The sequence below is a fragment of the Anabrus simplex genome, chromosome 5 (genome assembly GCF_040414725.1).
Source record: "Anabrus simplex isolate iqAnaSimp1 chromosome 5, ASM4041472v1, whole genome shotgun sequence".
NCBI classification, from domain to species: Eukaryota; Metazoa; Arthropoda; class Insecta; order Orthoptera; family Tettigoniidae; genus Anabrus; species Anabrus simplex.
The window spans coordinates 285,293,124-285,311,001 of NC_090269.1; the positions used below are offsets into that span (position 1 = coordinate 285,293,124).

The following is a 17,878-nucleotide window of genomic DNA, read 5'->3' on the forward strand; positions in this document are numbered from 1 at the left end:
ATAATGAGTGTGCTGCAGAGATCCTTAACATGTCACCAATGACATGAAATGCCAGGATTTTTGACTGCCCTTGAAAATTTGATTACCTCAGTCAGGACTGAACTGGCAAACTTGGGATCAAGAGTCTGACACACCAACACTGATCCACCGAGGCAGTATTTGGATTGATAATTATTATGACATCTTTTTAAAGACATGCTAACGCATATAGGTTTTCAGTGACAGTCCACTTGGCCAATTTTGTTTTCTCTACCTCCTATTACCACAATTTGAACTCTACAGTCAGCAGCCTTGAAGATGGTTTTCTGTTCTTTGACATTTTCATAACATGCAAAAGCTGTGGCTGTAACTTAATTAAGACCATGGAGAATTTCCTCCCAGCACTACGGGAGATGAATCTCCACAATGGAATTATTGCACGCCTAGCAATTCCGAATGGAAAATTCTAAATTCCCATGGAGGGAATTAGATATTTTTCACCAATAGAGCATGTCAAAAACATATCAGATGTAAGGCTTTTCAGGCGGGCAATAATTCCATTGTGGAGATTTATCTCCCGTATGCAGTTATCAGACTGTGCCTCATATATAGGCTTCTGATAAGCTCACCTGCATACACCCACCGTCAGTGGGTAGGGTCTGACACATCCCACTCTGACGAGTCTAGTGTCAGACCTAAGACGAAACGCTGGTTAATAGAGCAAACGCCTGAAAAGCCTTACATCTGATATGTTTTTTACAAGCTCTATTGGTGAAAAATATCTAATTCCCTCCATGGGAATTTAGAATTTTCCATTCGGAATTGCTAGGCGGGCAATAATTCCATTGTGGAGATTTATCTCCCGTATGCAGTTATCAGACTGTGCCTCATATATATGCTTCTGATAAGCTCACCTGTATACACCCAGTGTTAGTGGGTAGGGTCTGAAACATCCCACTCTGACGAGTCTAGTGTCAGACCTAAGACGAAACGCTGGTTAATAGAGCAAACGCCTGAAAAGCCTTACATCTGATATGTTTTTCATATGCTCTATTGGTGAAAAATATCTAATTCCCTCCATGGGAATTTAGAATTTTCCATTCGGAATTGCTGGGCAGGCAATAATTCCATTGTGGAGATTTATCTCCCGTATGCAGTTATAGGCTTCTGATAAGCTCACCTGCACACACCCAGCGTCAGTGGGTAGGTTCTGACACATCCCACTCTGACGAGTCTAGTGTCAGACCTAAGACGTAACGCTGGTTAATAGAGCAAACGCCTGAAAAGCCTTACATCTGATATGTTTATGTTCACGGTGTTCACTTTCACAGTCCAACTCACTGTTTTCGCCCTCGAGTTGATTACTAGAAATTTCAACAAACCACGCTAAAATGTCATGACTCGTAGCTATTGTCATGCACTAATTACACAATACATTAATACACTAAGTTGCAAAGAACTGTTTCAACTATGAAACAACATACAACAATAGTGAAACTATAACACACACAGAAATTAGTGCCAACGTGACTGGTCGAGCGAGAAGCAAAATGCTTGCTGTTGACGGTTGCTGATAATTCCTCCCTCCCTGTCCCTTCTCAAGGTCACAGACGTGCGTTTCAATGCATCCGTCTTTCTCTCAAAACTGCTGTGCGAAGGTACATCAGGGCTCAAGTTCGAAACGACATGCTGTATAAAAGAACAGATGATTTTAAATGACCGTGAGCATTTTGCTCATATAGCGACCAGTGGTGGGTTAAAGTACATGGTCTCCAAACGTTGTCGCTAGCTATGTTTCTTGGGGAAGAGGCCTATTGTAATGAGAGAGCTTTGGTCACAAGCAAACAGTGACCGAGAAGGGTAGCTGGTAGTTCTCTAGAAAGAAATAAAAGCTACACAGTTAATTGACTTTTCCGAATGTGCTATTGTTGAAAATAATACTACACCCATACCAATGACATTAGATAGAATTAGGATATTCTTGAGAAGTGACAACTGAGGGGTAAAAATGCGCAGGCTATGATCGAGAGATTTGCTACAGCTAAAGAAAGGAGGGTACATCTGACATAAGAATTAAAGATTAGGTGAACTTATGCATGTTTTGACATATTGTCTTTTATTGTTTATACTTGTATGTGTAAATATATGTGAGTATTTTAGACTTCCGGCATATTATCCATGTCTGATATTTAAACCATAATGTGCCCCTCCTATACGAAACTTCACGAGCCACCACTGCTCAGCAGCAAGTAAAGGGGAAATAAGAAAGCATTCTTTCTGAGAGGCTTTGCTACTATTTTTGTCTCACAAACTCAAGCAAGGTGACTACCAACTTTTAGTAAATATTTGTTGATTCTTTCTGTTGCTATGAAATGAAATTGCAGCTTCTTTCTTTGAATACTGGTACTATATTGCTTGTTGAAAAATGGATGAAGGAAGAGAACAAGGTTATTCAGGTACCAGGTATTTGTGCAACTAATCTGATAATGTTTCATATATATATATATAAGGCGTGATCAAAAAGTTTCCATTTGAGGGCATTGCTGCAGCGGACATGCATTGTAGCATGACTCTGATGCGGGTATATAGGCTCAGATATGTAGGCAAAGGGATTGGTATGGCAGTTGTGTCGTGCCGAGGTGCGTAGGTTAAATGCAGCCATGTGAACTATGGCAACGTTATTACCAAATGCATCAAAACAGGACCAACATGTTGTTATTCTGTTCTTGGCTGCCAAAGGACAAACACCGGTGGACATCCATCGGAGAATGAAGACTGTGTATGGGGCAGCAGGTCGCGTTTCAACACAAGACGCTGGTCGATCTGGGAAGCTAGCCTCATCCATTACGGACAACAACAAGCACACGGTGGATGACACTCGAGCACCCGCCCTGTAGTCCTGAGCTTTCCCCGTGCGATTATCATGCTTTCGGTCCCCTCAAAAAGGCCTTGAAGGGTTGACGCTTCCTGTCGAACGAGGATGTACAGCAGGCAATTACGGACTTCTTCACACAGCAGGACATGGTGTTTTACCACACAGGGATCTTTAACCTGGTACGTTGGTGGGAAGAGTGCCTCAATGCTCACGGCAATTTTGCCTCATTGGCATCCCGATTCGGGACTGTATGACCGCCGAACGGAAACTTTTTGATCGCGCCTTATAATAAAAACAAATAGGTATTAGTGTCCAGTCATTTATTACAATGCATAATTATTTTAACTTTAAAAGAAATATTTAATAAAATTGTATACAACTGTACAACATGATTATATACTGTACTATCCAATAACAAGTTATATCTAAGTATGGAGAATAAACAACATTAGTTAACGAGTTCAGACAAATTTTCATTTTGTTGCGATGAAACAAAATAAATATTTTACTCTTCTCTTAGGAAGAGGTCTAACTATTTTGTTTACTGAAAAATGAGTTATTATAAAGTAACATAAGAACAATAATAGAACTGAGAATCAATACAGAGTTCCTTTAACAACCATAACTGAAAATGCAAAATTATCATGTACATAGAAATAATTTAACAAATCATAAACATATACAGCACTATGTAGTTATACAATAAAATAACAGTTACACTTGAATATTGTTTCTAGGACTCCAAATGATTTCATCATCTAGGACCGACAATCACAGTTAAGAGTAATTGACTAATGTTCTTTAGAATCTGAACACATCATTTACAGTTTTGACGCATCCTGATGAAACCTGTACATGTGCACTCTTAAGCAACTTTTGTTCTTCATTACTCTGGTACAAATGTGACAATATAGAGGTTCTTTTGTTCCAATGTGAGCATCCACCACATGCCTTCTCAAACTTGTTCCATGAGCAAATACCCGATCACAGGAGAAGCACTTATATGCCTTCTTTGAGGCTCCAGTACCTGCAAAGAAAATTAAAAAGTTTATCTAATATCACCTATATTCTATCCAGAAACAAAATGTAACTTTTTTACAATCGCAACTATGAATTTACATAATCTCTTAGTTTATTCATGTGAGGAAACAAATTGATAGAATATATGGTGCTATGATCACAACTCTAACTGCATTAAGCAAACCTAGAAAATGGAGGAAATTCACACTTACGTAAATACAATGAAAATTTTATGGACAACATTTTATCTAACTAAATTTTTGCAATATAATGTGGCAGCACTGTACTATGGAGGATATCCTACACAGTCATAACACAGGTCATAGCAGTTAAAGAGTTTAACCTGATCAACGTAAAGTATGAAACTGATCAGAAATCAAGATTTTTATTGTTGTTTTAAAGAGCCTTGCCCCTGTCAAGAACTAACATAAATATGCCCAATGATCTTTTTTTAACGACAAGAAACCCTGATTTACAATTATGGCTTTACAACTAGTTCTATGTTAACTGGTCTATTATTTCTCATAATTATTATGATCATTGCCGAACTGAGTGGCCCAAATGGTAGAGATGGCTGGCTTTCAGAACCCAAGCTGGCAGGCTCAATCTACTCCATCCAGTAGTATCTGAAGGTGCTCTAATACACCTAGTGTTGGCAGACTTATCGGCACATAAAATAATTCCTGTAGGACAAAATTCCATCACTTTCACATCTGCAAAAACCATAAAAGTAATTAGTGGAATGCAAAACTAATAACATTCAATTATTAATGTTATGATATTCAAGTAGAATGAATAGTTCATTTGTAAAATTTTTAGATGGTTGTTCTGGAACAGAGTAAGCATGCAAGGCCATTGTTATGTAGCTTGAAACATGTCATTTCACTTGTGTTCTAATAATCAGACTGAAGGCATCACTGCGGAGATGGTGGACTGAAACCCCACAGTCGACAGCCCTGAAACAGTTTTCTGCAGTTTTACATTCTTATCATAGGAATCTACTGGGACCACACTTTAACTAAGGTCACAGATGCTACTTTCTCAGTCCTAGTCCTTTCTTATACCAGTGTTGCTGAAAACCTTCAAGTGTTACTGCGGCATTAAAACACAAACAAAAATATCATAAGAGCAAGAGCTTTTTTTTCTAGTGGTTTTACATCGTACCGACACAGATAGGTCTTATGGCGATGATGGGATAGGAAAGGCCTAGGAGTTGGAAGGAAGTGGTCATGGCCTTAATAAAGGTACAGCCCCAGCATTTACCTGGTGTGAAAATGGCAAACCGACAGTAGGATTCAAACCCACTATCCCCCAGATGCAAGCTCACAGCCACGCGGCTCTAACCACACGGTCAACTCGCCCGGTATCATGAGAGTTAAATAACGTATAAAATAATACATTATTTCATAAGGATTCATATTCTTTCTTTCCTGGCCTCCTGTGGATAAAGCTCAGTTTTATGGCTGGTTGTCCTTTTGGACACCAAACATAAGTTGCTTTTGTACAAGAAGTAAACATTGTTATGGCCTGAGCTTTGGTGACAGACTGTGAACCCTGAGTCAGATGTGAAGTGATCAACTTTTTTCTGCAACATTCTATTTCTATATTATGTAAGTAAAACAGAATATTGTTATAAATATTTTGATATTAATTTCTGTCCAAGACTGACATGGGGTGAGCTGTGCACACAAAACTTTCAATACTCTATTCATTATGTGAAAGTAAATATTACAATATATATTCATTAGTGCAATTTCTTTTAGGTTGACACTTAAGTTTGTAGCATGTATGTTTTCCATGTCCTAGTGCTTGTAACACACTAGTTTGGGAATAGTTTACTATTTATTTTCTGTCGCACTGATACCAACAGGTCTAATGACAATGATGGGATAGGAAAGAGCTAGGACTGAGAAGGAAGTGACTGTGGCCTTAATTAAGGTACAGCCCCCAGCATTTGCCTGTTGTGAAAATGGGAAACTATGGAAAACCATCCTCAGGGCTACCAACAGCAGGATTTGAACCCATTATCACCCGAACGCAAGCTGACAGCTACGTGACCCAACCACGTAGCCACTTGCTTGGTTTTGGTAATAGTCACTGCCTTTGTAATGTTGAAGTGTTGTGCTAGGTAATATCTCCGGAATGTTTCAGCTTTTAAGAATATTATTAGAATCAAGATAAATAAATGTCAAGAAGAAGAAGAAGAAGAAGCCCAATACATCCGAAGTATCCTTGAATTTAACTTTTATCTGAGGTTGCTAGTAGCATCTGTGCATTTTTACAGGAAGAACGCCACTGGTGAATGTATTGTAGGAAAGTGTTCTTATTTCAAAATAGCCGATCTTGACATAAATAATCCTCCACACACAAGAATACCATCCCTTTTAGAGGAAGATCATATAATTTTTTTTTAATTCATTGGCTGTATGATGTATACATTTCACATAGAACGTTAAAAATTAGGTGAATACTGCCTTGTGGAATACCCCTTTTAATTGCAGGATCAGATAATTCTTCACTTACTGTAATTCTCCAAGTTCTGTTTTCTAGAAATTTAGCCATCCATTCAATCACTCTTTCATTCATTTCCATCGAGTAGTTAATATGTTGCTTTGTCTACCTTGTCCTTAAGTTTTTCACAGCAATGTAGTTGGATGTATGGATAATGTCCAGGTAGAAGAGGTGGCTAATAGAGATGGGCGAAATGACATTGCTGACTGTTTCAAATCATTCGACACGGCACAGTGAACTGCTTCCAAGCAGTGTGTCGACACACAGTGCACTTCCATCTTGGACCACAAGAGAAAGTGTTCTCATACGCAGTACCTGGACAGTGTTTTGTGACGGCATGGCAGGGTTGCCAGATTCCTGAAAATAAATTACAGGACAGGTGTGTGTTCGAGGAAATCGGTGCGTGAAATAATCGACAACTAGTGAAATTCCTTTAAAAATGATTTTACAGAAGTTATAATGACATCATATCGCAGTTTATTAATATATACCTTCACCAGTAATACACACACTGAAACTAACATATTCTTTCCTTGCCGATACTATGTCATTCAGCATATTTTTTGTTACTCTAAACAGATTGTAATAGTTTATTGCCTTTCTTAACAAGTTCATAAAAGTCTTTGCATGAAACTGAAGATAAATTCACAGAAAGAAACAGCTCAGACTTAATCTAGTCAACGGAACATCTGTTTCTCACATCTGACCATTTTACATTCATATGTGAAAATACCCTCTCGACGAAAGAATTTGAGGCAGGTATGCTTAAACAAAGTGAAAATTTTTGAATACTCATCACTAGGGCCTGGATTTAAAAAAATGCATATGCGGATATGCAAATGCATATTTTGAATATTAGTGCATATTTTGAGCATTAGTGCATATACAGACATATTTTTCTCTTATGTGTGATCGATTATCTAAGATTTCTGACCGAAATGTAAAATCTAATGAACTCTGTATGTTATACATCCCTTGGCAACATAAGAAGCCTTCCCTGATCAAGGAAAAAGCTTTCAGTGTCGCAAAACAAGCTGGTAGATGGATAATGACGCTTTTCACAGTACTATTTCCTTCTCCTTACAGTAGCCTCCCGAAGTTTGCTTCAACAAGTGCATTCATCTGTTAACTTGCTCTTCGTCTACTGCAGTGTTTCACCAGATTAAACTGAAAAATGCCTAAAGGTTTTGCAGATGAATATTCCGAGCAGTCAGTGCCATTGTTCAAGCATTACCCACTTACATCCGTCGACGTAAAATGATCATTTTCAGCATATAAATTAATTCTGGCTGAAAACAGAAAGTTATTGACTCCTGAAAACATTGAAAAACTGTTGAAACCTACTGACATGCATCATTTCAAGGAATTAAACATGTTTGTCAATTTAACACTGAGTTAAAATTAAATAATGCGTCTGGTAAGTGTATTTTTTTAGTGCATATTTTCATGCATTTTTACAAGATTTTTAGTGCATAGGAGCATGCATATTTTCAGAGTTTTTAGTGCATTTGAATCAGGGCCTTACTCATCACACACCTTATCTACATCAACATTATTCTGTATGTTTAACTTACAAATAAGGGCACTAATATCACAGAGGGATATCTATCTCTTTTGCTAGAGTCAAAAATCCCATTGATTTTTGAGGAGTTTCACCAGAGAAGTCAAACCACTTTTTTAGATATGCCCAGCTTCCTAACCACTCTGATAAACCTATGCTAAAATTGAACAGCTCAAATCCTTACAGCATTGATCTTTTCAGCATAATCACTATAATTAAATTAATTCAAGATCAAGTGGTCTCACATGTGAAATGATACCATCCCTGAGAAACACCACAAATTCATTGATCCTTTCAAGAAACCTGTCAGCACAGAATTGCCACGAAGTGCATAGATGACATTCAGTGAGATACGGGAATTGCACAGACAGGTCTGCAAAAATGGGGTGAAACTCCCTCCATCGAATGTGACCATGCATATGAACGGATACTGCAACTTAAGAGCCAATCTTGGGAAACACTTCTATGATGCAACACAGTCTCAGTTAGATAGCAAAACTGGACATTATTTTATAGACTTATAAATTATGAAGTAGAGTTTATCTTAAATGATTTTAATGTTACTCTATCAAATTTTTCTTAATGTAGTTCTTGCACAAATTTTTTTGATTTCTGCAAAAAAAAAAAAAAACCCACACACGCATGCACGCGCGCACACACACACTATCTCTCTTTCTCTTGTATTTAACATTAAGAATTTCATATTTAGGTTCCGTATTGAATCAAGATTTACATCAAAGAAAGGATGATACGTTCCACCTTTTCAATACTATATATTATGTGAAAGTATTTCTATAGGTGTACACTTTAATATTTCTAATTAAAAAGGATTAACTTGTTGAAAGAAATTCTGTTCTTGTAATGTAAAATTGTAGTAGAGTGTGATTATTGGCTTAAGTCTATGATATTTTAACTGTTGACCGGCCGGTCATTTTTGAAAGCATGTAGCCATGTTTGACACATTGAAAAAGTGAACAAACATTTAGTCATGTGTTGTTCCGTATAAAATATACGACTATTTTATCTTACTGACCTTCAATCTATATATGTAAATACTATTTTAGCCATATCATGTATGTTTTAAACTACTATTGTAATCTTAACATAAGAGTCATGATCAATGCAGCTTGTCTTTATATAATTGTCCTTGGCTGATGATGACAGAGAAACTGTCGATACCGGTACCAAATATACAAAAATTGTGATGTTTTAACAGAAATGTAAAACTTTCACATAATATATAGTATTGAAAAGGTGGAACTTATCGTCCTTTCTCTTTCTCTTCTACATCCCATGTCATATGGTAAATAAATAAATGACCTTACAACTTAATTTACAGAAGGAAAATGCCTAAATAACTGAAAAACCCACTCAGTCTAGTTACAAAAGGTATAAAATCATTTCAATCAAGTGAAATGAAATGGCATATGGCTTTTAGTGCCGGGAGATCCCAGGACGGGTTAGGCTCGCCAGGTGCAGGTCTTTTGATTTGACGCCCATAGTCGACCTGCACGTCGTGATGAGGATGAAATGATGATGAAGACAACACATACACCCACCCCCCGTGCCAGGGAAATTAACCAATGATGGTTAAAATTCCTGACCCTGCCGGGAATCGAACCTGGGACTTCTGTGACCAAAGGCCAGCACGCTAACCATTTAGCCATGGAGATGGACATTTTAATCAAAGATACTAACTGAAACAGAGCAAAAATAAAAGGGGAATCAAGGAAATTATTACATCTCAAATTTATGTTTAAAGATACCTTAAAATAAATATGATAAACTACTTTCACATACTGTAAATCTTAAGGGGCAAAAAGTCTGCTCTACAGTATAGGGGTAGTGTGACTGCCTCTTACCCAGAGGTCCCGGGTTCGATTTCCAGCCAGGCCAGGGATCTTTTACCTGGACCTGAGGGCTGGTTCAAAGTCCACTCAGCCTACATTGATTACAACTGAGGAGTTATCTGATGGTTAGATGACAGCTTCGGTCTAGAAAGCCAATAATAGCTGAGAGGGTTCGTCGTGCTGATCGCTTGGTAGGCCATGACCCTTCGGGGCTGTTGCATCATGGGGTTTGGTTTGGTTTTAAGAGACAATAATGTGGATACCTTATATTTAAGCCTTTGAGAGGTCAATGTGGTAGAGGATGGATTGAAAAAGTGATGAATGAGGAGGTTCTAACAAGGGTTGAAGAGACAGGAAGAGAAACAAGCTGGGTCACTAGTTGAGAAGAGATTGCTTGCTTGCTTGCTTCAGGATGCTATAGAGAGGATGGTGAAAGAAAATAAGAAAAAGGACATTAAAAAAATGATGACAAGACAATTTAGAGCAGAAGGAAGATACGTGTTGAGGAAGAGATCAGCGAAGGACAGAGATATTACTATGAGAAGACCTGTCTGTGAAGAAAAAAAAAAAAAAAAAAAAAAAAAACCACACACACACACACACACACACACACACACACACACATGCACAGAGTAAGCCAACTGGATTATTCAATCAAAAAAAGAAAATAATAATAATTATAGTTGAGACTCACATCACACTCATGATGTACTGACTGTTGCTAAACAAATTCAAATAATTCTGCGAGAACAGTTTTCTGGAAGGGTATAAAGATTGCTGCCTTAGGATTCCAATATACCACATTACTAATGGATAATCACTGGACACCAAAATTATACATCCTAGCTAACTCTCCATGTACCCTGTAGACATGATCTCTAAGACTGCTCTTGTTCTTCATTATTTTGGCACACATACGGCATGTTACTGGCTCATTTTCAACATGAGAATCCAGGACATGTCTTCTCAAAGTAGAACGGTAGGTAAATTCACGGGCACAAGATGAGCATTTGTATGCCTTATTTGACACTGCAGTAGCTGCAAAGAAAAGAAAAGAATACTATTAGACACCTACGACTATTATATTCATACTGAAGATGTTAACGTAAATATTGGAAGAAAAAGTAAACAATAGAAAAATTATGATAGAGAAATAAAAAATGATATAACTTTATTCCAGATATACTTACAACTGTATTGTATGGCTAAAGGAATCTCTGATGCTGAATTTGACAGATATTTCCCAAGAGGATGTATAAATCTAGCACTGAGCAAGTGGCTGTGCGGTTTGGGTCACGTAGCTATCAGCTTGTATCCAGGAGATAGTGGGTTTGAACACCACTGTCAGCAGCCCTGAAGATGGTTTCCCATTTTTATACCAGACAAATACTGGGGATGTACCTTAATTAAGGCCACTGTAGTTTCCTTCCCACTCCTAGCCCTTTCCTAATCCATTGTCGCCATAAGACCTACCTGTGTCGGTGTGATGTAAAACAGATTGTAAAAGAAAAAAAAAAAAATCTAGCAAAATCTGTTACAGTGTTAGGATTTGAATGCGGTATCAGATCCCTTAGTGTAATTGCTTTCATATCCTTCATGGAGTGCAACATATAAACTCTTCTATCACGGAGGGTTATGGATTTTGGGGGCCGTATCTCAGAAGGTGCCAGTATAGTAAATAATTGAACTGAGTCCCCAGGATGAGTGGATGACAATGATGATAATATTATTAACTCACATCACCTGGGGGTCATAATCTTTAAAGTCTGACACTGCGGTTGGCCGGCTCGAGTTACATTAGTTCAAAAAATGTTCATCATCAGAATGTTGGCCAGGAGGGCCTAAAGGCAGGGCACCAAAAGCCTGAGTCCAATTCCAAACCTCTCTGCAGTGATCATATGGTGGCATATGACACTGTTGATGGTGATTTGTCCATCGAATGTAGACATTAAACCTTAAGCAGACACCTTAGTGTTATTTGATAGGAGTAGGCTATGCACTGAGATTGGGTTTCACTCTCTCCCTACCTCATTACCACCACCACCACCATCATCATCATCACTACCACACACTACACAGCATACAACATGCAGTCATGCACTGGATACAGAAACATGTACACTTGTGTAATGATCTTTGCCTCTGAGGGAAGGAGCAACAAGATGGTCTGCACAAATAAATAAAGACCACAAACCACCAATCATCATTGCGAATGGACTGTATCCAAGTGCCTGGACATGAGAACACATGCATATTTTAAACTCTTATACTGTATTGCTATGTGCTAGAGATAATGCTATCTGGGGACTCCATGCATCAGTTTTGATGTTTAATTCAGTCAGCTATTAACTCTCAAAGTCAATTAAAGAATTATGGACACTAAATGCTTTCTCTTCACAGTAATCATTCATTGAAACAAAGAAAATGAGCACAAAGACTAATGATGATGATGATTCTTCATCAATGTCTATGCATCTTTGCCATCTTTCCAGTAGTTTCTGTATTTGTGCAGAATACAATTTTTTGTGGGTATCCTGATACCACTGCTAGACAACTGCCTGAAGCTCTTCACTGGAGGTGAAGTTCTTACCATGCATAACTTCCGTCACTGTGTAGTCGCTAGGGACAAGATCCAGCAAGTATGGCAGATAAGGCAGCACGGTGTATCATGGAGTACTCAGAGTGCCAACGGTCTGCCATCTGCCATATTGCTGTGTATTGCCATGGTTCTGTTGAATTGGTGCTGCTTCCCCAATTATAGCTGCTAACCTCATGTGAATGTGTGAAACAGCCACTCGTTGCATAGAAACCACACAACTTAGTCCATTGTTTCCCATAATTGTCAGCTTATCTGAGCGTTGTTCAGAAAAGCACCTGCACTCTGGCACAAATAAGGCAGCACTGCTCTACTAGTGTGCAAATGCAATGTCATCTGATGGCCATAGATGACACTACAGTATGTCTTCTTGCATGCACTGGACCCACTTTTCAAACTACTACTTTCTTAGGTTTACAGAGGAAGGGTCAATAATTTTGCAATGTCCTAAATACTTCTTCATAGGCTGCAGCAAAATTGAAAAGTCTGTATAGACACTGAGAGCAGCCAAGAGATAGAATTTTGCAAATATGAGCAACTGCCCTGATAAATACAGTGAGCTATATTCTCTCATCTCCTAAAATCCACAAAACTCAACTGTATGGTGCTATTCCTAAAATATCCATATATTTACTCAATGTTTTTGTGCATCATTTTGCCTTATCTCTTAAAAAAATAGGCTTCTCTAACTTGATGATCAGCAATTTATATGAGGTAGATGTACCAATTGTGAGAGAAATGTTGATAGTCTTTAAAAATGCAGTGACCTGTCATCAGATATTAGCATAAGACGTAGATTGAAGGATCATGTTCTGAAAACTCCATAGGGAAGAAGATGCAAATTATTGGAGCTGATAAGTGGAATCTGAACCACAGGGAGAGGATTTTTCTTTTCAAAAGTCTAATTTTCAATCAATAAATCAATAAACCAATCAATCAATCAATCAATCAATCAATCAATCAATCAATCAATCAATCGACCTGCACGTCGTGATGAAAGAAATCAATCAATCGACCTGCATGTTGTGATGAAATCAATCAATCAATCAATCAATCAATCAATCAATCAATCAATCAATCAATCAATCAATCAATCAATCAATCAACCTGCACATTGTGATGAAAGAAAGAAAGAAAGAAAGAAAGAAAGAAATCAATCAATCAATCAATCAATCAATCAATCAATCAATCAATCAATCAATCAATCAATCAATCAATCAATTAATCAATCTCTGCATTTGGGGCAGTCGCCCAGGTGGCAGATTCCCTATCTGTTGTTTTCCTAGCCTTTTCTTAAATGATTGCAAAGAAATTGGAAATTTATCAAACATCTCTCTTGATAAGTAATTCCAATCCCTAACTCCCCTTCCTATAAATAAATATTTGCCCCAATTTGTCCCCTTGAATTCCAGCTTTATCTTCATATTTTGATCTTTCCTACTTTTAAAGACACCACTCAAAATTATTCGTCTACTGATGTCATTCCACGCCATCTCACTGACAGCTCCGAACATACCACTTATCAACAGTATTACAAAAATGTTTATGAGAACTATCACTTGTACCATACCACTTAGTTGAGCAGCTTGTCTCCTTTCTCCCAAGTCTTCCCAGTCCAAACTTTGCAACAGTTTTGTAATGCTACTCTTTTGTCGGAAATCACCCAGAATAAATCGAGCTGCCTTTCTTTGGATTTTTTCCAGTTCTTGAAGCAAGTAATCCTGGTGAGGGTCCCATACACTGGAACTATACTCTAGTTGGGGGCTTACCAGAGACTTATACGCCCTCTCCTTTACATCCTTACTACAACCCCTAAGTACCCTCATAACCATATGTAAGAGATCTGTACCCTTTATTTACAATCATATTTATGTAATTACCCCAATGAAGATCTTTCCTTATATTAACACCTAGGTACTTACAATGATCCCCAGAGGGAACTTTCACCCCATCAACATAGTAATTAAAACTGAGAGAACTCTTCCAATTTGTGAAACTCACAACCTGGCTTTTCACCCTGTTTATCATCATACCATTGCCTACTGTTCATTGGACAGGATTCAAACTGCACTTGCCAAGCAGGTATGAAACCAGCGGCTATGCCCCTTGGCTATCATGCCCTTGCCCTGAGTTTACCTGAGGATGCTAATCAGGTCACAAATGTCAAGGTCTGACAATTCTGTGAGATCTCCCAAGTAGGGGAACAGTATGAACTGAAAAGGGAACAAAGTACTACTGTGGACCAGTGCAGGAGAGGAAAGAAACTGATTATTCTACAGGAAGTAAACTCTGACTCAGGAAGCTTACACAGAGTTAAGCAAAGCAAGCAAGCAAGCAAGCAGGCATGCATGCCTGCATTGCAATGTTATTGCTGATATTGTGATCATAGCCACAGTTTTTCTTTTCCAGAATCTCATTTGCACTGTACGGGATTCAAACTGCAGCTTCCAAGTAGGTGAAAAACCCTTGACTGTCACGCCCTCCCCCTGAGTTTACCTGAGGGCAGTAATCAGGTCATAAATCTATGTTGGGTGCACAAAAGGTGACAAGTTACTTAACCTATAGGAGTGGATAACATAAAATAAGACATAGTTGTGTCACTTACTATGAATGGAGGATAGTATGAACCGTTCTTCAAACGTTTGTTAAGTGCTCACATCTGCTACGGGAATTACACATATGATCCTAAGTAATTTTCTGAAAATCATGTTTTTGTGACTTAACACCTTGTGCACATGCAACACAGAAATGTCAAGTTCTGAATAACATACAAAGCTCTTTTAAAGTACATTACTGGAAGTTGGGGACAATACTATGCTTTTTAATTTGAATTTTATCATAATGTTACATGAAGCACCTACACACATTACTTAGTCAATTACTTTGTCACGGATGGAAGAACAATGATCTCTACCAGGTGATATCTCACACTAGATGCCATAATTTGTGTCTAGTAACTGCAGGATTGAATATTACTGGAAGAATAACATAATTTTATGACAGATGGAAACATATACATCTCTGCCTACAGAGAAATGAAGGTTCTTATAACACAGGAAAAATGCTTCAACCTGTTGATGTTAAGGCCTATTTTCTCCGACAACTACTTTTAGTGTGGTGAAGACTTTCTTCAGCTTACCCCAGTTATTTCTGCAGTCATGTGGTCATGTTAGGCATTTGTTTAAGGGCTTAAGGCTAGATGCCTTTCCTGACACTGTATGACTTTTCATGTGAGAATTCAAAAGAGCTCTACAAAGAAAGTGAAGTGATAGACAGTATAAATGATCACAAAGCCATTTTCGTCATAGTAAAGGTGATAGAAAGGAAGGTTATAAAAGTAGGACTATTAGGTTAATAGGCAATACCATATAGTTAATAAAAGAGGCATGGGGAAGTTTTTAAACAGTAATTATGATCAGTGAAAAGTGGTAAATACAAATAAACAGCATATGGAATGGTTTTAAAGCAATTGTTGAGAAGTGTGAATACAGGTATGTACTGTACCTTGAAAGGAGGTAAAGAATGGTAAAGATCCACTATATTATAACAGAGAAATAGTGCACATTAGAAAGAAATAAAGTTAGGAATGGTTATGGAAGTATGGAGAAATTAAGGAACTTACTATGAAATTGAATTTAACAAAAAAAATTCAGCTAAGGATAACATGATGGCAAACATAATTAGCAGTCATTGGACCTTCATATTTTCCTTATGTACATAAGGGATGAGAGTTAAGAACTGGAATCACAGTTAAGGTTCTTTGTGAATGATGTTATACTGTACTAGTAAATAAGTTACATGATTATGAGAGACTATAAAAGGATCTCAACAATGTTGTGAGGTGGACAGCAGATGATGGTAAACGGGATGCAAAGTCATGATGTTTCACCAAAGAAGAAAAGACCTCTTAGTTTTAATTACTGGTACTGGGTTGATGGGGGTGATATTACCGCACGAGGATCACTGTAAGTTCTTAGGGGTTAATATAAGGAAAGATCTTAATTGGGGTAATAACATCAAACGGGACTGTAAATAAAGGTTTCAGATTTCTTCATGTAGTTTTGACAGTATTTAGGAGTTGTAATAAGGATGTAAAGGAGCAGGCATATAGTTTCTGGTAAGACCCCAATTACAGTATGGTTCCAGTGTATGGTACCTGCACCAGGATTACTTGATAAGAGAACTGGAAAAGACCCAAAAAGAAAGTAGCACGAATTGTTCCGGGTGATTTCCGACAAAAGAATAGTGTTATAAAAATATTGCAGTTTTTGGGCTGGGAAGACTTGGGAGTAAGGAGACGAGCTGTCGACTAAGTGGTATGCACCGAGTTGTCAGAGATGGTATAGAATGACATTAATAGACTTGAGTGGAGCTTAGAAAGGTAGGAAATATCATAATATGAAGATACTTTTGGAATTCAATCAGACAAATTGGGTTTATAGGAAGAGGAGTTACGGATTGGAATAATTTATCACTGGAGATGTTTGATAAATTTCAAACTTCTTTGAAATCAATTTGAGAACAGACTAGGTACAGAAATGATAGGGAATCTGCCACTGGGGCAACAGCCCTAAATGAAGATCATTAGTGACTGATTGACTGATTTTACTGACTGAAGAGTTCACGCTGGAATCTATCAAGCTTTGTAAGTGGGCTGTATGAGTGGAAAGCCAACAGCTAAACCTTGTGCTAATCACACTCCCCAATCAGATTTAATATGATACTAAATAAATTAAAACTCTTCCTGCAGATATCTTGTCAAGAATAGGATCCATATAAACTACTGATACTACTTTTTCTACCACATTTCCCACATCCCAATGGGTTTGTGGGTGTAAACTGCATTCTGTATGTGGACCTGGGCCAGTTTTACTGCTGGATGTCTTTCTTGACACCAACCCTATGTGGAGGGATGAATTCAATATTTCATGTTTTCATAGTGGCTGGTAGTGTGGTTCATTATGTGTGTATGAAGAGGAGTATGTTAGGACAAGTCCGGCCCCACAGTTTAGGCGGCAACACGTCCGTCTGTCACCCGGCGGCCCTGGGTTCGATTTCCGGCTGGGTCAGGGTTTTAAAATTGTAAATGATTAATATCCCTGGCCTGGGGACTGGGAGTTTGTATCATCCTTAACGTTCCTTTCCTCACATTCAACACTCTACACTTCCGCAATTCCAATTACACGGAGGTTCATATCATATGGTGCAAGTAGTGGCAAAAGATCTCCAGAGGTCGACACCATGAACAAATACCATTTTTTATCAAATAAAAATATGTTAGGACAAACACAAATACTCAATCCCCAAGTCAGAAGAATTAACCAAACGCGATTAAAATCCCCAACCCAGCCAGGAACTGAACCTAAGGCTGCAATGCTGATCAATCAGCAAAGGAGCTGGATATTTGAACTACTAATACTATGGGTCCCAAAAGTACAGTTCCATCAATCTGATATGTGGTCATTATTCTGGAGACCTAACTAAAT

At 38.0% G+C, this 17,878-nt stretch overlaps 1 protein-coding gene across 2 annotated transcripts in view; it reads right to left on the minus strand.

Moving 5' to 3' along the window:
* Nucleotides 1-3,330: 3,330 nt before the first annotated feature.
* The window catches only part of LOC136873994 (protein bric-a-brac 1), a 477,177-nt gene continuing 462,629 nt past the window's right edge, over nt 3,331-17,878 (minus strand). Inside the window, exons 6-7 of one of the 2 annotated variants that reach the window (XR_010860207.2) lie at nt 10,491-10,834; nt 3,743-3,881 (exon numbers count right to left, since the gene is read on the minus strand). Coding sequence is in view for 1 of the 2 variants with exons in the window: in XM_067147435.2 (XP_067003536.2) it covers nt 3,676-3,881 (206 nt within the window). In the remaining variant the exon portion in view is untranslated. Of the gene's footprint in view, nt 3,882-10,490; nt 10,835-17,878 lie in introns of both variants that reach the window. The other variant, XM_067147435.2, reaches the window with a different exon arrangement.